This window comes from Cygnus atratus, chromosome 3 (genome assembly GCF_013377495.2).
Source record: "Cygnus atratus isolate AKBS03 ecotype Queensland, Australia chromosome 3, CAtr_DNAZoo_HiC_assembly, whole genome shotgun sequence".
NCBI classification, from domain to species: Eukaryota; Metazoa; Chordata; class Aves; order Anseriformes; family Anatidae; genus Cygnus; species Cygnus atratus.
Window position 1 is genome coordinate 97084226 of NC_066364.1, and position 23770 is coordinate 97107995.

The following is a 23770-nucleotide window of genomic DNA, read 5'->3' on the forward strand; positions in this document are numbered from 1 at the left end:
CACTTTAAAACGTCAAAAGCGTTTAAGATTTTCTATCCCTGCCTCTTCATTATAGTTAATAGTTGCACTACAGCGTGTGCAGTAAGAACCAGCATTAATTTTATTGGCAAATTAATGACTTAAGCTCTAGTGAACACTTGGGCTTATTATTAAGAAATCACATTGGGTTTCAACTTCTTTCTGCACTGAGTTGGAAAGCAGAAAAAGGAAAACCTCCTTCCAGAAATTTCAACAGCCATTGGGAAACGTGAAGGAACCAGATGCAATTCTCTTACCAGCATCATCCAAATCTGAAAGCTCCCACATTAATTCCATAAATAAAAAACATGAGAAGACCAGTGCTTATGGCAAGGTCAGGGAAACTCTAAGCGTCCTAATTGCATTATTAAAAACCCAAACGCCATAAACAGTTCTTTATCAGGGAGTGTAATGATAGGACAAGGGGTAACAGCTTTAAACTAAAACAGGGTAGATTTAAAGTTATATATTTGGAAGAGATTCTTTACTGTGAGGGCGGTGAGGCACAGGCTGCCCAGAGAAGCTGTGGATGCCCCATCCCTGGAGGTGCTCAAGGCCAGGCTGGATGGGGCTTTGGGCAGCCTGGTCTGCTGGGAGGTGTCCCTGCCCATGGCAGGGGGTTGGAATTGGGTGGTCTTTAAGGTCCCTTCCAACCCAAACAATTCTGTAATTCTATGATAGAACAGTTAGATAAATCATCTGAAAGTTATGATATACATAAATGTGTAATTGATTTCGGTATCCACTTTATTTACCTTTTAGATTTTCTTACACACAGTATTCACAACTTTCTCTACAAATCAAAGAAGCTAAGAACTTCTTACTCCAGAACTCCCCACCCCGTGGTTTATTTTTCTTCTGATCACCTGTAATCACATGCATCCATGAAGCAAGACTTCAAGAAAAACAATTCCAAGAATCTGCGGGTTGGCAACGCTTAGAACTGAACAGTACCACCTTTTGTGGTTCTTGCAAAGCTTTAGTCACACATAAATGGCGTTATTAATGGACAGTCTCCTTTGCTTCCTCAAAAGTCACCCTGCTTTCAAAAATAAGGGACCTTATTATTATCTGCTCAGTTGTAATTGTAACTCATGACAACCAGGTTTCTACATTTTAAACATCCTTCCTCATGCTCCAGCATTTGTATTTGGCAAGTTTTTTACTTTACTGTTGTTCACAAATGTCCAGTCAAAGCATGTTTCAGCTAGAGTTGTCAAAGTCATTTGTGTGTCCTTTACAGATAGGATTCCTTGGTAGCTGGCATAAGAAATTGCACTCCTGGCCCCATTAAAAAAAAAAAAAAAAAAAAAAAAAGGTGGATAAAAACATGCTAAGGGTGGTTTTTTTTCCACTTCCTTAACTAAAAGGCTAAAGGCATTTGTCTCTGCAAATTCATATACTTGCCTATGGTAGAAAAAAGAAAACCAACAATGGGCTAAGCAAATCACCACACAATTAGTTTTGTTTTATTTTTAAATAAATATTTTAGGGTTAGAAGGCATTTAAAAACCTCTCTATAAAATCAGACACATAATACTGGAAAGAGGAAAAAAGTTTCCTACCCTACCCTTTCTTTTCCAGATTCACTTTTACTGCCAAGACCACTTTCGTATATTGTCTATGTACACACAAGACACACAGCAGATTAATAAAAGTACAATCCAGAAAAGGAAGGAAAGAATATGCATACGACATCAGATATCATTAAACTCAGCTGCACTCATTATCTTGTTTTTCTTATTAAAGAATGTGTCTTTACTAACAAAAGTATTTTAAATATTAACGCCATTACAATATATACACCTTAAGGTTGTAAAAATAGTTTCAAACAAGATTTTGATACCAAAAAAAAAGTGTCTTTTACAGCTAACTCAATTCAGGCCTCCACTGAGAAATTTTTCTTATTTCCCCTCAAGAAAAACACTTATCAGAGAGAAGCAAGAGAAGAACAAGCTGGGGAAGAGAAACCCACAAATAAAAGGAGCCTGTTGTACAGCATGTGTTAATATACTGAGTTGGGCTTTTAGACGTCCCAGTCACCATCGTAATTTTCCTGTAGCAAACTATTTCACGCTCCTCCACATTTCCCTTTAGGAGCATTTCCTTTTGCCTTCAGTTCCATTCTTTTCAGCTTCTACCTTTTAGGACTGAAATTTACAAACTGCTGCTTTGTGGAGAAGTGGTGACTGGTGGTCACAATATTTATGCTGTAAGTCCATCCGTCCTCTTATTGCAATTAACTGTTAAAAAGAGGTGGTAAAAACAAGTGACAATTAGAACAGAGATGCCCTGTCTTGTATCTCACGAACTCAAGAACCATCCTTTTCCTAAAGCACAGCAGTTCCATTTGGAAATAGCCCCTGGTGATGACTACTTTTGAGGATTGACTTCATTTTCCTGGAATGCACATTCAAGACCTCATGGGCACAGTTTTCTTGAGTTCTGTAATTCATTGGCACAAGAGATGATGTTTGCGGCTGAAGAGAGGGCTCATTCTACCCACGTGTGACTGAGAATCAATAGAAATGAAACCTTAGCTCACCTTCAGTGAAGCGAAATCTTTCACTGACTTCAGTACAGACAGCGTCATTCCAAGAGCTGCTTCTCTTTGTAATTACACAAGGCAATCAGTTAGCACGATAAGAGAACTTGTAAAGTCAAATTCTGTCAGGACAGATGAGCTGTGCGGCTACAGATGCTTAAGGCATAGTTCCAATGTATCACCCGTCTTACGAGGATGCATCTTTCACTCGACATACCCTCCGTACTTGCTGGAGGTCTCCAAAAGCTACCTTACACCACTCCCACAACTCTGCTTGAATTATAGGGCACTGAAGCCCTACTACTTCTCCTTCTGACCACAGAAACTGGAACCCTGGTCATATACAGCGGTTACCACTTCCAAGTGGAGGCAGAAGACAGGCAGTGCTCACAGCCTCACCATCCACACATTCCCCTGTGTAACTTGCACAGTGCTGTTGATGTCAGTTTTCAGGGCTACGCCGGTAACAAACTGTAGCAGCCGAGAAGCAATTCCGCTGCCTGCTTTGCTGCCTCTATTATTAGAAAAGCAACTCCAAGACTGAAGAATGGGATGGAGCGCTGAAATCCTTTTGAAGTACCTCGAAGCTCATGAGTCAGACCACTTGCAGACAGAGCCAGCTGTACAGCACGTTCCTCCCCAGTGACAGATAAAATGCATTAAACATTAACTACCCAGAGGAACATCAATGCATTCGTGAAATAATATAATATCTTAAAGCCCTAATACCTAACATATTGCAGATGATACAGTGGCCAGAAGAATCATTATTTGTTTAAAGCCTAGAACAACAAGAAGAAAAACAATGGGCCACTGTCCCAATTTTTTCTTGCTGTGGAAGAATAATTTTTCATAATTTTAAACACATGAAATGAAACATCAGAACAACAAGTAAAGGTTATAAAGGCAAACTGAAAAAAAAAACAACTAGGCTAGAATATTAAAAGAATCACAAGGAGTTTCAAAGGACAGACAAAAAATGATTTAATTAGAAGCACATGGCTCGGATCCTTCTAAGACCTTGGTGACAAACAGTAAATACACTACAGATGAACAGCTATCGCTTCAGTTCATATTTAAAGCTGACAGTAACATGCTGATCATTCCTAGTTATATTGTGGAAAAGAAACAATTCATGTTCAAAAATGTGGATGTTCAACATTATCAAAGACACACAATTTATGGGACTGCCTTTGAGATTACTGTAAACCAAAAGGAGAAACATAGGCTAGCTAAAGATGACTTGCTTTTTGCTCGCTAAGTATTTGAAGGATGGCCAACAAGCTATAACACCATAATGATGGAAGTAAAGAAACATGTTTATGTAACACAAACACCAAAGAGGCTCTGAATAGATGGACCTCCGTTAAGTTCTTAAACTGATAAAAGACAGGATTTGCAGTTTACCAAGACTATACAACATTACATATCAAGACAGAAACCTGCCACAAGTCGCAGGGCCCACAAGACTGCTCGTATGGAAAAAATGTTGTTTTGAAAAATGTTGGTCCATGTGTTCTTTTGCTTCCTAGACAGATATTAAGGATATGAAAATTTCAAACAAAAAACAAGACATGGAAGGTTTTTCTACCAGTTTGCACTTTGTATCTTCCAACTCCACAGCACAGACCATGATGGGAACACCACAGTCAATCCCTTAACGCTGGATATCTTCATACAAATTTCCAACTGCTGCATGAGCTGGAGAACTTGCTCCCTCCTGGATTCTCGTCAGAATAATTCAGAGGCAGGCCCCCTGTACACACAATCTCAAAAGAACGTGAAATAAAAAAGAAGGAAGGGGGAAGTGTTGTTTACAACACAGAAAAGGGATATGGCACTCTGAAATTCAGTATGATGACACTAGGACTTGAGCTTTAAGATGGAAAGTTGCAGCAGAAAGAACCATCACATCCAGCACAAAGTCCTGCTGGAGGCCCATGACCAGAGGTGCACGCTATGGGTCAGTACCAGCACAGGCACTGCTCAACATCTTCATCAGCAACCCAAATGACAGGACAGAGAGCACCCTCTGCAAGTTTGCTGCAAGCCTGCAGACAACACAGAGCTGGGAGGAGCGGCTGGTACGCCAGATGGCTGTGCTGCCATTCGGGGGGACCTGGGCAGGCTGGAGAAATAAGCCAGCAGGAAATTCACTGCGTTCAACAGGGGGAAATGCCAAGTCCTACACCTGGGGAAAAGCTTTGCAGAAAAAGGCCTGGTGTCCTGGCAGACAAGCTGACCCTGAGCCAGAAGGGTCCTCCCCTCAGCACTGGGGAGGCCACACCTGGAGTACTGGGCCCAGTTCATCCTGCAGCAGGAACAGCCTTTAGTCACAAAGCACATTTCAAATAAGAACTGGCACGGTTGTTCTGTCTTATTGCTGACACTACTGCTGCAGAACTGCAAAGATGTAAATGTATTTGAAGGATAGTTCAACTCTTACTGATGTAAGATGCAGAATATGATTCACCTGGCATCACCAGACCAAGGCAAAAAGTGGGGTCAGTAAGCAACACTATCTTGAGGCAGCAATGCATTTCGGCCACAACAAGGCATTGTGTTCACTGTTGTAATATCTTCAGATATTTATCCAAAGATGAAGAACTTCAGATCTTCATCTGTATCTTTATCTATATTACAAAATACGGCAAAACAAGCTACTTCACTGAGACTGTTTTGTCTGCTTGTCTAGCACTAAGCATGCAGGCAGTTACATCTGAATTAAGCAATTTTTACTTACTCAAATACCAAGACATTCAGATTACTACTTAACATTCAGATTTAGCCATCTACCACCTACTTAAACACAAGACTTAAAGATTAGAGTAGTAGTAAGCAAACAAAAAAGCACGCACGTTTTCTTCTGCACTGTAAAATGGGAGGGCCTCAATTATTTCCCCTATTCTTTTTCCACCATTTCTTATTTTCCTTGTTAGGCAAGTTGCAATGGCTTTCTTTTGTTTCCCAAATATTAGAGCAGTATCACGTGAGCATCTGTGCTGGAAATTAAAAGGAAAAAAAAGGGGGTGGAGGGGGGACATCACTATAAGAGGTATCAAGAAGATGGGATGACAGCAGCACCAGCTGAACCAGAATGAATCCTTACGGAACTGTGCTCTGCTAGGCTGAAGTCCCATCAACCCAACATACTGAGCATAACCTGCACAAGCCACACAAGTTGCTATGAGTTACTTTAAAAACAATAAATCCTTGCTATAAATGTTGTGTAAGCATGTGCCACACACAGTGCAGAACCGCTGTTTAGGCAGGGATAGGGTGACAGCTGTTTGGTTTGCTGTTTGTTTAGGGAAAGCAGATTTTAAAGAAAATAAAAATTATTTTCTAAGAGAGCGCTCTGAGAGCACACCCTCTGTCACCACTAAACTACTGCATCATTACAATAACCTGAGCTGTCTTTGCAGAGTCAACTGCTACATGGCTGAATCTACCCAGGGGCATTATCACAAACTACAATGCTATTACTACAGTTTCCTTTTGAGTCACTGGCAATGGTATGCATTACTAATTTGATGCTGTTGCTTGTCTTTCCAGATGTGAAATTCCCTGTGAGGCCAGAGCAGAGTCATTCATAAGCTACTTTATTTCCATCAGCTGTTAAGGTGGCTCCAAAAGCACAGCTACTGTACCAGTAGGTGTAGGCAATGCCAGGGGTTCATGGCCTTAACTGAAGGGACACTTCTCAGAGCGTGTAATCAGCACCAAAACTCAGTGCATCCAAACCAACCATGTGAAAAATGCCTTCAGGGAAATGGCGTGTGCAAATCAAATGACTTGTGAAATATCAGTCCTGTTTCCTCCAGAGAGACAGCTACCTTCTTAAAAGCAGGGGGGTGGCTGAAACCTGCTTCACAGCCTCAGCTGTTAAATCCGAGGATACTGATTAAGAGAAAGAGAAGAAAGCCAACTAACTGGCCTTGTGCAAGCTGGCTAAAGCAAATAATCAACAGGCCATCCTGCAGGACCACAGCACTCGCATGGTTTCCATCCAACTGTCTGGCTGCTTACGCAGACTTGTGCAATGCAATGCCACTGGATTTGCCATGAGGAATCAGAAATTCTCCCTATCACAGAAACAGTCTTCATTGCACAGTCCAGAAAAATACAAATACTGGGGAAACTGGACAAAGATTCCACTGGAAAAAAATGCAGCCACAAGACAGAAGCAGCCTTCAAACAAGTAGTTGGAGAAGAACTGCAATTCTGCTTCAAGAAGGTAAAAAAAAAAAAAAAAAAAAAAAAAAAAAAAAAACAATACCAGAGTCCAGTGGCTATAAATAAAGAATAATCTACCATAATCTACCATCATTAATAGGAAGGTAGACAGATGTCACCAGCAGGTTTAATCAGTTTTTCTTTTTTCCCCATACTGGCACATAAAAGCAAGTGCTCACATCAAAGTGGCTCCAAGAGCAGAGTAAGGGAGAAGGCCTGTGGCAATCAGAAGGGGTGGCTGCAGCTCATGCACGGCAGTTATTCCATTAGCTCCACTGAGATAATGCTACGCAGCGTGCCCAATAGTTAAGGCTGCTATTAATCAAGGGTAATCTGCAGCACGTTCAGAGGTATACCTCTCATAGTGGATTTTTTGCTTTTAAAGCAGACAGATTTGAGGCCTTACTGCTTGTTGACAGCAGACCCAGAAGATCTGACAAAGGAACTTGTTATAAAAAGTTTAAGTATGTTCTGTGGTGACAGCTGCACAGCCCAAAATGAACACCTGATAAAATCAGCACGAAGTTTTCACAGTTATTTAGGAGGGAGCAAGCTCTGTTACAGCAAAGCTTATCATAAACTGCTGCTCAGGGTGGTTTTTCGTTGGTGGTGGTTTGCTTAAACGACAAGTAAGGTATTTGGAAAGGCTCAATGCTAGGCATACAGAAGTTTATGACACCACTTACTCTAGGCTTCCGTGTCAGGCCAGTTGAAAACATGCCTTTGAACTGCAGGTAACTGGTGGTTTACAGCAATGAACACGCTCAGGAAGAGATGGCCAACTGTTCTCCTCTCAAAATGTGCAGATTGCAAGCATCCTGTATCATTTCAAGGAATCCAGAAACTCCATTTTTTTCTCCCAAAGAAATAACTTGATACACCCAGAAATCTTACAACAAATATCCCAATACGGTGGAATACCAGCTCTTTCCTGGGACAGCGTAAGACCTCAACAGGAGGTAGTTATGTACACACAAGGACCTCGAGAGGCTAGCCAGCAATGGGAAGACATGAGGTGGAAACCTCATTTCCATTCTTCACTGCAAGTTTTAAAACACTGTATATTTGGGGACTGTAAGCTTTTCAGAGCACTATGAGAGTCTCCTTCAGGTACGACACACACAGAATGTGCAGTCCAGCACCACTTTTCTGCAAAGAGGGAGAGCAATTTCTCACAGGAAATCAATAAAGCACATTATTCTAGCGTGCTTCTACTGTAGCTGGAGAGCTCGCTAATGGAGGGCTTTCTGGTACCCATAAAATGCTCTGAAGCACCTTGAAGTTTATCAAATACAAAACCCAGAAAACTCTCAACAGGGCTGGAAGCGAACAAGCATTACTTTTTCTTAAATAAGATGTTGAACTTGCCTAAAACTCGAAGTAAAAGCTTGCATTCATCCCTTTATACGGAATCTAGTTAAACAGCATGGTGAAAAGGTGTGATCAAACCCTGAGTGAGCGTTGGACTCTAAGACTGTTACCCCAGGACTGGGAGCAGGCAAGTGTTACAGCCAACAGTATACGTCCCAAGAAAAGCTGCCAGAGCAACTACAGCTAAGAATTGAGACTGCACTTCTTGAAAGATTTGCTAAGTGGGGGTTGTTGATGGTGGAAACACCACCAGAATTAAACAGCTGAGCAAGGAAATGTTTCCAAGTGTTTAAATCCAACTGGGCTCAGAGAACCATGATTTTGCATATATTCTCTGAATAAGTCAGCTTGATTCAAAAATATGAGACTGTTGACTTTTCCTCCAAATTGAAGCAAACTACATGACTTTACTTACTGGATGAAGGTTCAAGTCAAGAAAATCAACGATACTATTACGGGGAATCAAGATTCTAAAGGTCGTACGACCACTCCTATATTGCAGCTCTTCTTCAGCTTACCTAAATCAACTTCAGTTAGCTTGCAGTTACCTCTTTGGATTCTTCATGTCTCTGCAGGTCCAGACAGAGGGCTATGAAGATGATCAGAGGGCTGGAGCACCTCTGCTGTGAAGAAAGGCTGAGAGAGCTGGGGGTGTTTAGCTTGGAGGAGGCTCTGGGGAGACCTTATAGCAGCCTTCCAGTGTTTAAAGAGGCCAGAGAAGAAAGACAGACTTTTTACAAGGGCATGTAGTGATAGGGCAAGAGGTGATTGTTTTAAACAAAAAAAAAGGGGGAGATTTAGGTTAGATATTCAGAAGAAATTCTTCACTCAGAGGGTGGTGAGGCTCTGGCACAGGCTGCTCAGAGAAGCTGTGGATGCCCCATCCCTGGAGGTGCTCAAGGCCAGGCTGGATGGGGCTTTGGGCAGCCTGGTCTGGTGGGAGGTGTCCCTGCACATGGCAGGGGGGCTTTTATGGTTCCTTCCAGCTCAAACCACTCTGTGATTCTATGTTACTGCAAAGTGCTGTTGATGCTGTCTTGTTATACAACTGACCTTTTTCAGCCCAGCTTATGTTGGAGTATATATAAAAAAAAATGCAGAATGCATTCAGAAAACCCTTTACTTTTTAGATTATCTCTGTTAAAATGCCTACGTGGGAATGGCAAAAGGCCACTCTGTGCATTTATTTACTGTCCCCCTGCAGTCAACTCAGAACCGAGGAGCTTGTCTCCCCTTGAAGGGCACTGACCATTTCAAGCTCCTCAACTGAGTTGACTCCAGACAGAAAAAGAACAAATTCTGTGTGCCTGAATGATCGTAAGAACAGAAATACATATTCACACAATGTATTTTGAGATTGCAGAAGTAGCATAATCTAAAAATCAATATCCACCGACAGTAAAATTGGGTGCTAATCAAGCAGCTGCAGCATTATTCTTTCCTCCCCCCACACATTTTTTTTTTTTTTTTGCCATCCTCCAGGTGTTAAAATAGGTTAAGATCACTACAAAACATAACGAAGTCATTGAACATTTTCAGGTTGCAGTGTGGAGGGCAAAACTTAACAATGAAAGGCGTGCAAAGAATCAATAAATAACTGGATACAGATGCAAGGAAGCACAAGGACAAACCTTTTAAAGGAAGCCTTAAATGTTTGCACTATTGGGTTTCAAGGGCTTTATGAAACTTTTCACCCACGCTACAAACAGTCTAAAACAAAGAAGTTAGAACATGAACAAGAACTACAAACATTTCCCCCTGGGCTTTTGAGATACTATGCTCGTTCTTTCAGTGAATGGATTTTACAAAGGCCCAGGGAAATAAGATATTCTGTTACCACAAATGTAATAAAAGTAAATTAATCATAAAACAATAAGAAGTTAATGATACAGATTAACATAACATCAAATTCCTATATTCAGTTTTATGTTTATGCAAGGCCCACTGTTAAGAACAAAAGGCCACAACAGCTTTGAGAAGCATGCTGGAAAGTATATATAAGTCATTTTAGTTGGAAACTTATGCTAGTACTTTTGCTGGCATGATGCAGCAAATGATCCAAGTTAAATATGTAAACATATTTAAATTTACCCCATATTATCCTATAGCAGTTCAGTGACTCTTAAGAAATAAGCGTGTAGCCATGTTTCAGGTTGCCAGTAAGCAGAAGTCCATTACCATAAAATCAGAAGAGACGCCGTCAATGGCACTCTCAGGCTGTCACAAATGAAGTGATTAGCAGGAAAGGCAGCCTCACTCTCATTATTCTAGCTGGTGTACCTCAAAGCAGCAGCAAAAAGTATACTGTTCCTAATTTTAAAAAAAGTTTAGCTCTCTGGCTTCCGTTAGTATTACAAAACAAATAATCCTCTTATACCTGCTAACTGCAAAAAATACCTTGGATTTGCAGGTGAGTCTTACCAGGAGTTTCAGTAGTACTTTTTATAGTCTCCAACAAACTTATTCCAACACTCTGAATAGCTGGCTCTAATATCTACCCTTCGTTCTCAGCACGCAGACTAATATTCAATGTACCTTTCAAAGAAATACCCAATAAATCCCAATTTTGAAGTATGTTGCTGCAATGACAATAATTGAGGCTTCTCTTCATCCCAAGTAAATAAATCAAAAAATCCACGTCTCAGATCAGAAAGTTCTTCTAAACGTTGGGAACACATGCTAAAAATGACAGCAGACAAATGTTGTGTGGGAAAAAAAAAAAGAACAAACTTCCAAATACATCAATTAAAACCAGTACTTCGCTGTAGAGCAGCTTCTCTGGAGAGCACAAGTAAAGGGACTGAACAACAAAGTTGCGAAAGAGACTGTAAAAACAGGCTTCTCTATTTCAAACGCAGCAAACATGCCACAAATACAAACAGACATTGCAAATCTCAACATTCCATTTTACAATTAAATGATTAATGTGAACACTCCTAAGGCCATGTCTATCAACAGTACTTGATAGGTAACTTGTCATATCCTGTGGCTACAAGCATCTTTACTTACTCAGGAAGCACATGCTGCAAGTTTCACAAATTACTCTTTCCTCTGACAAATGATCAAAAATGTGGGCAAAAAAGTGGGCAAAAATAAGTTTATTCAGGCCACAAAAGTCTAGCACTTGCATGGCGTAAGAGTTTGGTCAATACATTCAAACATCAAATTCTACCTATCCAACTAAACCCTCCACAATTTGCTCAAAGAAACCCTGCCTCGAAACAAACCTAGTGAGCAACCAGACATTGCTTTTGCATCAGAAAAGGGTGGTAGTGGGAATGAAAAAGGAAGGAGTGTGCCACCTGGAATAGCTTGTTCCTTACCGCCAGCCACTCAAATTAGCCTGCCTTTGGTGACGCACTGTGACACCACTCGTGGTTAGATGAACTCAGCACTGCAATTTAGTTCTTAAGTTTCAGTAGGCTGTTAAAATATGTGCAAAGAATGGGAGCAATAATGTGGAAAAAAAATAAAAAGGTACTTCAATGTTTTCTCTCATGGAAGTGCTTCTTTCAGCCTACAAATGTCTCGTTAAACTTCAAAGCCCAAGGTGGGCATCAGATGATCCTTTAAATACATCCAAGGCAACAGAACTATCTGGATAAAGACTTTGCTGTTGTACCACTCCCTTCCCATATTATTGGGTTAGGAGACCAAAGTGCTAGATTTGGTGACACGAATAGAAATCTCCAATACTGAAAATACTCCTCCATTAGTTTTTCATGTAATCCAATGCATGCAAGAGGCTTAACAGACATTCATATTAACCATACCTTCATCTGAAAACCCTTTTACAAATGTAAACTAAACGTCTTGTGTTTGGTATATGGTGTATCAGCACATACACAGGCTATGGTTATATTTGTTTCCAAGTAAAAGCTGTTGCTAGGAGGAACAAAAACTGAATTTGATGCCAGAGGCAAGCGCAGGAAATAAAAATGGGTACGTTATCCAAATGAAAGGAATACATTTGGAAAGGAAGCTGGAAGCTACCAGACCTGGAGTTTTGCCAGGCCATCTATATGTATTTATGCATATCAAAATAGACCTGACAGGTACAAATTTCAAGAGGTCACCTTACTAACGCAGTGCCTTCACGCATGCTGCGTGATGGTACAGAGCCCTGCTTGACAGATCGTCACACTGCTTACCGCCCACATGGTTGCTCTCTCCCAGGTCTCTTCAAACACTCTCAAATGCACCTCAAGCCTCATGTTTCCACATAACCCTGGGTCAGATTTCTGACTGACTTCCTCTGGCTCTGCCCTGCCTGCGGTAATCGAAGCATCACTGCTCTGCCTCAAAAGCTGCAGTTGGGTTGACGTCCTTCACGCCTTCCTTTTAGAGATGCTACGCCAACTCCTTTATATATATATATATATATATACACAAAGTGAGTAGAAAGTCTTAAACCCACAATTCTTTTACCACCTTATTCTTTTCCTTATTCTTTTCCTTATATTAACACTAAACAGCTATCCATGTATACCTTTGGGATCTAAAAGGCCATGATAAACGAGGTGAACTAAACATCTTCCAGAGGAAAGGACGCTGCATCTGACGCCATCTGCCGCTGCCAGATTAACGAGTTGTTCTGGAAGCTGCAGAAGTAACAAAGCCTCGTTTCCCAAAGATTTGTTGCCTAACCTCCTTTCCCACAACGTGCTGGACAAGATATGCCAGCGGTGGGACAAACCCAGAAGCACCTATGCACTAGTTGGCAGTGCAGCTGATGTCCAGCGAGATAGACGATGGCCAAATTCTGCCTGCTCTGCCCTCAGCTGAGGCACTGGCTCGGGTCTCTCTCTTCTCTGCTCAGCTGCCAGTTTTCACAAAACTCCCAAGAACATCATTCTCTCTGAACCATCTGGTCAACTGCAGACAAATTTGTGAGGAGGCAAATCAGAAATGTGGGAGGGATGACAAAAAGAAGAGCTGTTAAACAAGGGGCTTAATCCCAAAAGGAAACTATACTACAAACACTAAAAACATTTATCTACATGTATGATAAATTAACCAAGTCACCAAATTACATTAAAAAGGTGTTCAACGGCCTATCCCAAATACCACATTCAAACATAACTGATGCTTATACTAACCAAAAATACATATTCTGAAGGTTGGCGGTTGTTTTTTCCCCCCGTTCTGGCAAGCAAGCACAGACGCTACAGACATTCACAGAAACTGCACATGCTTGGAATGTCAGGATGCTAGAAAACAAATGAAACTAAATAAACAGGATGACCAAAAAAAACACACACTCAGTCAAAATCCTCCCTTTTGCCACCAAAAAAACACACCCCCACAAGCATTATGTCATTGTCCTACAGATTCAACTTTCCAGAACCCGCGTCCTCTCAGACAGCAGCACGCTGGCCCTGGCTTGCAGAACACTTTCTACTTTTAGTTCTACATAAGTGAGAAGCAGTAATAAAGCTGTTAATCCTTCCTCTCCTCCTTTACTTAAATTACAAAGGTAGGTGATACTCTAAACTAGCTTAAACTATTAGATCCCTTACACAGGGACAATTCCTTACCTTTTAGAAGGTTTTGAGATCATATTGTATGACACCACCTATCCTGCAAAGTAAATATTTGTAAAAAGCCGTAAGGAAAATATATAAGGAAAATAAAACCCAAAAAATCGGCACTGCTGACTTTTTAAATCTTAAAAGATTTAAATTTATTACCTTCCAATGATATTTAAAGTCCCCTTCTTTTTTACACACACGTGGGGAGACGGCATCTCTTTGCGTTATTCTCCCCAGGAAACAGAACCACTAAGTTGTCTAGTTCAGTTCTGATTCAAGTTTAGCTGTGAATGAAATGGTTCTCATTTGATTTCAGCTTGCGTTAATGAAACTGTTGACCCTCATAGAGCCCCTTCTTAATTCTCAAATAGCTTTAAAATAACTGAGACAAGAACAGCAAAGCATGAAGCTAGCTAGTACTTTTATTAAAATATGTAGAGAACAAGGAGAATAATAACAGAACGTGCAGTCATGCATTGAGCCAAAATTTTCCCTAAGCTCTCCATCGTGATACTGACCTCTTTCTTAGGCTGCTAGTTTGCTTAAATGTTCATTATTTTGGACTGTTCAACACTGAACAACTTCTGCAATTTGCTGGCTATTCATATAGCTTAGCCACTTTCAAAGTTCTTTACAATTGTCTCTGCAGCTGACAAACTCAAACAGCCAAGTATACAAAACTTCCGAGGAACCCCACTGCTAAGCTTTCATTAAAACGAACACTGGCCTTTTTATTCCCTAATCAACCCGTTTTCAGTTCATGATAGCCCCTCGATCTCACCCTCTGCTTGATTTTCTTCTCTAAAGCAACTTTGCAAAAGGCACTTTTACAGCCCAAATAACAATAATCACTTCACAAGAGAGCAGAAGGAGGTGAAGAAGTTCACCTCAGTGACACCTCAACCACATACCAGAGCCCTGTCCAGCACAGGACTGCTCTCTCGAACTGGGGCCACGTGCAGTGGTTCAACGACTACAGCAAAGCTGGCTGTGCCACCAAAAGATGCAGTTCCTCTTTCCCTTTGCTGTCTGCTCCCATCTTCTTTCACCCCACCTGTAGAGTGAACTGGTTTAGGGACCTGGTGTGTTTTGTCTGTCAGTACTCCAGCAAGAAAGGCGGTGGGGAGTTTTTAGCATGGCTCAGGGCTGTGGTGCAGATCACCACACAATCATTGCAGTATTTGGCAATAACACTGAAGCAGTGGTGCAACCATGAGACTGAAAGCCTGGGACTGGCCTTCTTCAGGGGCACTCCCTGCTCGAAATGCTTGTGGGGAGAAAAAATACAGCCTTGTACGCAAAATCCCTCACTGGTGTCATGGAGCATTTTTAGGAATGCAAACATGTTGGTCTTATTTATTTCAGTAATTGCACATACGAATGGATGGACTATTATCTCCAGTGTGGCAACTGCAAGAGCAGTGCAATTACGTGCCTACGCAATCCTGCATTTGACGTGTCATCTTAAGCATTAGTTTATATTCCGCTGTAATAAACACGAGCAGATTACATATCTTGGAGCTGTATTTTGGCTCAGTTCACGCCGGAAAGTTACACCACTAAGCTTATATTCCATAAAGGATTTACTAACTGCCCTGTCTAATTAAGGTTGCACAACTCTTCAATTTTTAAAGTCCTGTTTTCAACGGCTTAAAACCTTGCCAAACTAACCTTTGGCAAGGCTTCTCCATCCCTCACACACCCAACAGAGAAAGGGAAAGTAATACATCTATTCGTTTGAGCTGCATTCTAAAAACGTAATTTCTCAGAACAAAATGACAGAGAAAAATAGGTTTTATTCCTGTCATACAATTTTTTTCTCTAGTTTTCTTGAAAAGCTCTAAGATTTTATTTTATTTTTTTGTTTTAAAGCGGTTATACTAAACACACGTGAGAAGGAGAAATCGCATCTCTGACATCAAGGCATTATCCCTGACATATTCCAAATCCCCCCTTCACGCACACTGCAGAGAACTGGTGCATAAAGAGTTTAATGCCCTAAGATTCTGTTCCTCCTCCAAACCAGAGCTGGACAAAACCTTTCCTACAATTACTTCACGTGGTTCCTAAGACCCTACCATCAAGAAAAAAAAAAAAAAAAAAAAAAAAAAAAGGAAGGTACAGAGAACAGAGAGACATCTCTCAGGTATTCTTAGTCATACCCTTCCAGGCACTTAACCAGCAATGAAGGGAGAAGTAAGATGACTAGCATGAATAGATACACTAAAAACAATGTCAGGCCTAGAACTAGGAGGGATGAAAAAACGTCCTAAAAATAGAAATCTTGGCCATAAGCAGGAATGGAACTCCAGTTCAGAAGCATTCCACAGGCATTCCCAGAGTAAATAATTTCCCCTTCACACCTTTCTGTACGAGTACTCCTCAATAACTTCAGTCTTACTTTCCTTAGGTCTACCTGACAGACTTGGTATGCTTGCAACATATTGTTTTATCCAGATCAGGTGAAACACAGGAGCATAGACTAACCCACCCTAAAAAAAATGAAGCAAATAGCAACAAACAACACAAATACCGCTAGCAAAAAAATAACAGCATGTGCTTGTGCTTTAAGTTCTGTGCCAGCAGGCAGTAGCTTTCTAAAAATAAAACTTTGAGAGCATTTCAATAGCTAATCTTTCAGAATGACCGCTTACAGTTAAATGATACAATAGGAAAATAAAAGATGAGCATTACTGCTTTTGACACGCTGCTGACACTAGATGAAGTACAAAGCAAGAAATATGGCAAAGCCCGTGTTCCAAAAAGGTGAGATGGGAATTTCCTGGTGTGATTTTAGATGTGATTAAAATAGGTCAAGGGTCACTACATAGCACCCTTTACAAACACACACATCCCTTGCACAAAGAAGGGGACAGCGAGTTCACTGTACTGCTCACCGCCTCTTACGCAAAGACACAATGAGCCTTTGCTCTGAGGCCGCAGCAGAACCAGCTCCAATGTCCCTCACTCATTCAACTCCGACCTTTCCTTATCAAGGCAGCTCACTAGTTACACACAAACTTCCTCTTACAACATAAATTCAAAGATCCCAGCTTGTTCTAACCCTAGCCTACGCAGAAGTTTGACACATCGGGGAGAGCTGCACTCAAGTCAGGGACTGCCTAGAAGCCCAACGTCGGTCTCTGCCTGGTACGTTGCTTTCCAAATCCATCGAGGCACATCAGGTATTGTCGCACATTCAAACAAAACCACAAAGCAAGAACAATCTCTTTTCTTCATTTCCACAACTCAAAAACACGACTATTTCCCCCAGCCGACTGCGCAGTCCTCGCAGTGGTAAACAATCCCCAAATGTTACCAATTAGAAATCATACTGCAGGAACAAAGTGGGGTAGAAGACAATGGCAGGGCTAAATGCATAGATATGTCTCCTGAAATAACACCCCCTGCCTTATTTGGTGCCAAAAACGTACTTTTATCTCATCTGCTGTTTTCCAACTCGTGTTGCGCTTCCTGCCTGACGAGAGGGGCCCTCGCCATGCCAAGCGGCGCTGACAGCACGCTTGGCCTGTGCCAGTGAAATGTTATCACAACCCCACCTGGATCTTACCAAAACATTCTCATTTGTAAAGGGTTTAAGGAGTTGAGTCTGTTGACTGATGAAACAAAGAATGCTTTGAATTACGAAAAAAAATAAAAAGGGTGATTGCTGAACAAGTTATACAGAAGAAGTTAAATACTGGTCACTACCTGATTTTAGGTAAGTATCTTACAATAGATTTCAAATTACTTGAGGGGAGAGACAACTAAAAATCCAAATCTCAATTTTACTCTTGTTGGCTGAATAATCAAAAGGGAGGAAACAAAAATTCTCCTTGTTTGACAAAAACAGAATATTCTTAGATACTACTTAAACGTCCTTGCCAGCTAGTACAGAACGGTAACAGGCAATACCATTTGCTAAGTTCAGCTTTTTACCTGCATCACGATACCAGCAAGCATCCTCACACCACTAAGATGCTTTCTGCATGGTGGCAGAGGTTTATTACTCTTCCTTTCATCAACCTGTCCAACTTTATTGAGAGACTTTGTGTGCGCTGGTAAGAGGCTGAAACAGAAGGTAGCACTGAGTTACCCTCTACCTTCTTCACCGCTGGAGTACAAAATGCTGCAAGCACAACTCTGATGCAAAGCCCCTCCGAGACTGACCCCATGCGACGTGCCTCTCCCCTGGGGCCCTGAGAGGCAGAAGCACTGCTGCAGACGGAGGACACTCGCCCATCGCCAGCTCCTCGTCACCACGGGTAAGGGCGAGGCACACGGTGCTACTCCCCAAGCAGGACCGAGCTGAGCAGAGGGGAGTGAAGAATGAGATCAGCATCACAATTATCAGGACTGCTGATGACTATCGTGGAGACTTATAATTGCAATTCGGCAACAGCAATATCACCGGCTAATGATAACTGCTGCGTAGATGGCAGGAGAAGACAAGAAAACAGTGCATCTAAGCATTTTTAAGCCAAGCGAGGTTCAATTCTCCCAGCCCCAACTATTTTTAGAGATTTGATTAGACACAGGGATATTAAACTTAACTCAGTAGTAGCTACTGACCCGAAGAAGTTCCGATTTAGAAGATGGCTGCTTTAAAAGGAGTTTTGTAGGTGAGCAGGGACTCATCAGAAATTCACCTCTGCAGATATGTTCCATCTCCCCTCATTACATCTACTGTACTATTTAGGGGCTTTTGTTCTACTTGTATGTTAAATGACAAATTATAGCACAGAAGAAAGGTACTTGCCAACAAAAGATCAAGCATTCTCAAGTTCACATTTTTTCAGGCTGCGTCTTCCAACAAATGCAGGAAAATATTGAGAAGTGTTATTCAAAGGTGCCTTTCAAACCACACTTACACGCAGATTCTGAGTGCCCTAACTGAACTGCTCCTACAAGGGCAATACATTTTACAAAAAGCCTTCAAAAAAATGGCTTACAAGAGTTCCAAGAAGGTCTTTCTGAAGTCAGCTAAAAATCAAATAACACCGTTAGATATCTGAACATTCTTCATAAAAAGATACTCAGTTTTCCCTTTCTTAAATACTATAAAGTTCATGGGAGCAACATATCCTTATCATCCTCTGCCCTTGAAAAATCAGAGTTCCAAGTTCTCTCTCATATTTGCATCTTAAAAGGAAAAATTAGGGAAAGCAGAAGGATCTTGACAACCTCTCTTCCCATTCCTTTCCCTATTTTGCTTGTCCAGTTATCCACTACCTCTTTACATAAGATCAAGTGCATTGGCAAACAGAGACACCTACGTTTATCAAAAAGCACAGATTAGAGACACAGATCATGCACTTTTCTCTAACAAATCCTCTGGGATCCTAGCACAAAAGCACAGGTTTATGCGGGGGTGGGGAGGAGAAGGGCAGACCTAGTTCACGATTTTTCCTCAGCTGTTCCAGTGTGATTCAATGAAATGTACCAACAATTATGCAACAAGAGCAAAGCCCAGAAGGAAAAACTAACACTCGCCACATTTTCTTCATTTGGTGTTGAGCTCTCTCCTACATATTACATACAAACTTACATGGGGGATAAAAAAAAAAAGTCTGCCCTGAATCTAGCTTGCAGGCTGAGTTTAAGTCCCTAATTATAGTTTAACGTCACTTCTTGCTCAACAGATGACCCAAGCCTGGAAGGGGAAAAAATAAGTAAAAAGTAAAAATAGAAACACACCTACGACACAAGCAAAACATAACATTACCTCCAATTAAAAGACAGGTAAACTTATTTAGCTGGCAACCCTCTGAACTGAGATGAAAAAAAAACAAACAAAAAAATCCAACTCACCAACCACTGCACCACACCAAAAAAAGAAAAATCCTTAATCTTCTGGATGAACCCATACATACCTATGATCTTCTGTTTACTTTCACGAAGATGGAATATATTGCAGCTTATCTTTGGCTTAGTCTTGGAATTGAAAACAGAAAAGTTCTAGAGTGATGTCTCTTTCAGATACACCACTGTAAGTCTTAGGCACCAACTCTAATAAAGTAGTATTTCAGTCCTGAATTAATGTATGTCGTACTCTATACGAAGAGGGGACCACAGCAACAACCTTTTATAAATCTACCCATCTGGAAACAGATGCACAAATTTACTCTGTCTACATGTACTGCAGCCAGAAAGGTATCCTATCCTTTCCAGGTCTGTTCTGCGTGTGGTAGCAAACACTGATGAGGGTAAAGAAAGGAAGGAGAAAGAAACAAGCTATTTTTGCTATTTTGTAGCTTTCAGCATAAAACATGTTCATGTCTTCATACCAAATAAGAAAATATATTCAAACTGAGACTTCGTACTAGCGCTTGCTTAAAATCCTCCCCAAGTCAAAAGCCATGCTTTATAGTGAGAAGCGAAGAGAAGGGCCTCCTTACCCACACATCATCCCAGCAAACACTTCTGTGTAGCTGTTTGTAAATGATACGTCACATAAACATACTAGGACATTTCAAGACTGCAAAACAAAGGATTTCAAATCGTCAAGATACAGCAGCAACACCAATGAACAGATGCTTCAGGAAGTCTCTAGGATATGCAGATCATGCTAAGACCACTTTCCAAGCAATAGGCAAAAGAAACCACACAGTTCTGCAGTCAGCAGTAATACTGTCCCAAAGAAACTGCCTTCAAAATTGACAACCGTATCGTCATGGGACAATGGCTTGAATTTTAACTAGCATGTTCAATATACGCAGCGTATCCTCAGGGTCGTATGCTGTATGAGTTTAACGTTCCCATTATGCCCATGAACTTTCCCACTTCCAATTAATAATAATATACACAACACCTTGAAAATTAACCCTCCCTTCCGGAAGGACTTTTTGCTTAAAGGCATAAAGCAGACTTTTAAAAATGTACCTGCCACTGCAAATACTATGTGGACTTCTTTTAATGAGCAAATACAAACATATAAAAAGATTTTTAAAACAGCATATCTGGAAAAGCTTGAGCTGTACCAGGCAAGGCAATTTTGAAGCAGTGCAACGCTGCGACAGTTCTAGCCCGACAGACCAGAATCCAGCTTGCTGCTGCCACCATCTCCTTAAGAAGAACTGGAAGCTCACCTAGAGTATCCACAGAAACTTTGTGCATCTCGGAAAGGCACATGACAGGGTACCAAAAGGCATATTATCACAGAGGCTTCAGCTCTTGTAGCCTAACAAAAAGAGCGCTCCGTCTGGGTCAATACTGACATTCTGACTAATCGGGAGTCTGACCAGACTCCAGAGCTGTGTGTTGCCATTCCTTTTTTTCCTTGTTTACATGGACAAGACCTGCGGATGCAGCCTGGGCAGAAGAGAGGGAAAGAATTTTAGGAGGGCTGTTCATATTTTGCACTCAGCAGATTCATTTCCTCCCCTTTCCAAGGTCTAAGCACATACAAAGATCTGACGGCTGTTTTCTTGCAGAAAGTGCAGTAGCCAGGATGAAAATCAGTGTATTCAAGGACAAGACTAGAGCCTTCCTTAATATTTCAGTTCAGTCCTTCATCTTGATGAGACTATGAATACTAACAAGTAAAAATAAGTTCAATAATCACTGCAAAGCAAGCATGCAGAGGGGGGGAAAAAACCTACAGGTTCTGTAATTAGCTTTGCTAACAGTAAATGAAGAGCCATATAATCAAGAAGCACCAGGCATCACTATTTCTGTGAAAAAGGTTGCTTCTGTTTCCCTCCATTCTCAGGCAGCAGAGAAGACAGTTGCTGTTTCAAGGACCAGAAGACCTATTCTTTTGAGATGACCTTCATGCCAAACTTCTTAGCTTTGTGTCCTGACAGTTTTAAGTGGAGATGATTTAGAGATGCATGCACTTTACAAAGGAAGTTTGTTCACACTCAGAGTTTGGCTCTAGCAGCTATATTCACAGTACAAATCAACACTGCTTTGAATAGACATGCCTCTTTCATGTAATACTAAACCAAAGCGATCAAGACACATAATGCCAAAAAGCATTGTTTCTGATAACAGAAAGTATTGATTGAGAAACTCTATTGTTTAACACACAATAAATTTGCAGCTACAGTTTAAAAAACATTTTGGTACGCTCAGCATCTCTATGCAGAAACACAATGCATCCGTATACGGCACCTGAAAGAGAAACACCCCCCCCACGCCCACTACGTTTAGGTATTCCCCTGCATACCCCCACGCTAAAACATCTGCGTTATAATACTTGTCGACAGCTTAATATTTGTACATTTTGTAGTTAATAAGATGTGCTTACCTGTGTATCCTGCCCACCAGCCCCAGGATGCCACCATAGCTAAAAGCCATTTAAATAACACTCCTTCGATATACCAGAAGAGCTTACTATCCAACACTCGGAGCGGCTGCAGCACAATTAAATACAAGACGTAGGACGGAATAGCAACCAGGTTATTGGCGACCATAAAAGCGAACCTGAGGAGTGCTTTCAGCAAGGTATAGCCCACCCGCTGGGCCTGCTCGAAAGTCACGGCCATCCTCTTCACAGCGGGACCGTCCTGGAGGAGAGGAAAGAGGGGGCACAGGTGAAGGCTCCGGGCAGGGCCGGGGCAGCGGGGGGCTCCTCGCCGCCCGGCCACCCCCGCTGCCAGGGGCACGGAGGCTGCGGGGCAGCTCCCCAGCTCCGCCCGGCGGCGGCAGCCTCCCCGCCGCCCTCCCCGCCTCCCTCCCCGCCGGGGCCGGGACACCGGCCCCCGGCCTCCCTCCATCTCCCCCCCCCCGCGAAGGTCACGGGCGGCCTCTCCCTGCCCTGCCCGGCCCGGCCCGGCGCTGCCGAGCGGAGCCGGGCCCCGCCGGCGGGGCCTCACCTCCGGCAGGGCGGCGGGGCGGCGGCGGAAGCGGCGGCGGGGCTGGGGGAGCTGGGCCCGGTGGCGGTGGCGGCAGTCCCGGCCGGCGGCTGGCGGCGGCTCATGGAGCCGGAGGCGGCGGGCTCGGCCGCGGCAGCGCTGCTCAGCCTGCGGGGAGAGAGAGGGAGAGGGAGAGGGAGAGGGAGAGACAGGGGGCGGGCGGCGGGGAGGCGGGAGCGGCGGGCCGGGCGGGCAGGCGCAGACCGCGGGATCACCTCGGTTCTCCCGAGCCGGGCCTCGGCACCCCTGCCCGCTCCTGCCCGTGCCGGTGCTGCCCTCGCCGGCCCCGCACGGCCGGGCACGGGGAGCCCCCTGCACCTGTTGGGGGCGGGCGGGCGCCGCTCGGCCCCCGGCCCCCTCGCACGCGGCCCCCCGAAGGAGGGGAAGGGGTTTCGCGACCCCTGGCAGCGGGTTTAGTTACGGGGGAGTGAGGGAAAGGGGGCCGGTGTGGGAGACGGGCGCCTGCACCTCACGGTCTGGCTTGGCAGGGCTCGGTACCATCAGTCCTGCCAAGGACAGCAGCAACGCGGTGTGTTCTGCTGGCTCTACAGACATAGGTGCACAGGGCGTGCTTCGTATTGATCAAAATCTCCAGCTTTTTCTCTCATCTGTCCCCTGCTTCCTCTAGGAAAGCGCTGCAGCCGTCCCCAGGGGCTGTCACAGCAACGGCGGGCCCAAGACCCTGCTCCCCACCAGGGAAGGCTCTGCAGGCCAGGCCCCAGTGCTGGAGACTTCACAGCACCCTCCTCACAAACTGTTCCCAGGCCCCAGTGCTGGAGACTTCACAGCACCCTCCTCACAAACTGTTCCATGCAAAAGGAGGAGTGTTGCCTTCCATGAAACAGGAGCGTCCCTTACTGCAATCCTCTGTCCTTTCACTGTGCACGTCTGGCAAAAAATCTGCTCCCGTCTCCCACTGGTGCGCTCCTTCAGCCATCTCCAGACTGACCAGGCCCAGTTTCCTCAGCTTAGTTCAAACATTGTAATGCTTCAACTGAGCTGAATGGTTTGTGCACGTAATTTTAACTTGGCTTGATTCTCAGGGAATAGACACAGACTGGGATAAATAAATAAATAAATAAATGTACCTCAAGAAGGAGATATGCTAGAACATCTTTTGCACTGAAAAATAAAATTTTTAAACTGTAATATTTAGACTGAAAAACATATCGCTTTCACATAAAAACCATACTATGTGTAATGCTAGTCCA

General features: G+C 42.8%; 1 protein-coding gene across 2 annotated transcripts in view; it reads right to left on the reverse strand.

Moving 5' to 3' along the window:
- Positions 1-22714, reverse strand: part of LPGAT1 (lysophosphatidylglycerol acyltransferase 1) — a 66694-nt gene extending 43980 nt beyond the window's left edge. The window contains exons 1-2 of one of the 2 annotated variants that reach the window (XM_035560374.2): positions 22521-22714; positions 21953-22211 (exon numbers count right to left, since the gene is read on the reverse strand). In XM_035560374.2, coding sequence (XP_035416267.1) covers positions 21953-22190 — 238 coding nt within the window. In that variant the 5' untranslated portion in view covers positions 22191-22211; positions 22521-22714. The remainder of the gene's footprint in view (positions 1-21952; positions 22212-22520) is intronic. The other variant, XM_035560382.2, reaches the window with a different exon arrangement.
- Positions 22715-23770: the final 1056 nt, after the last annotated feature.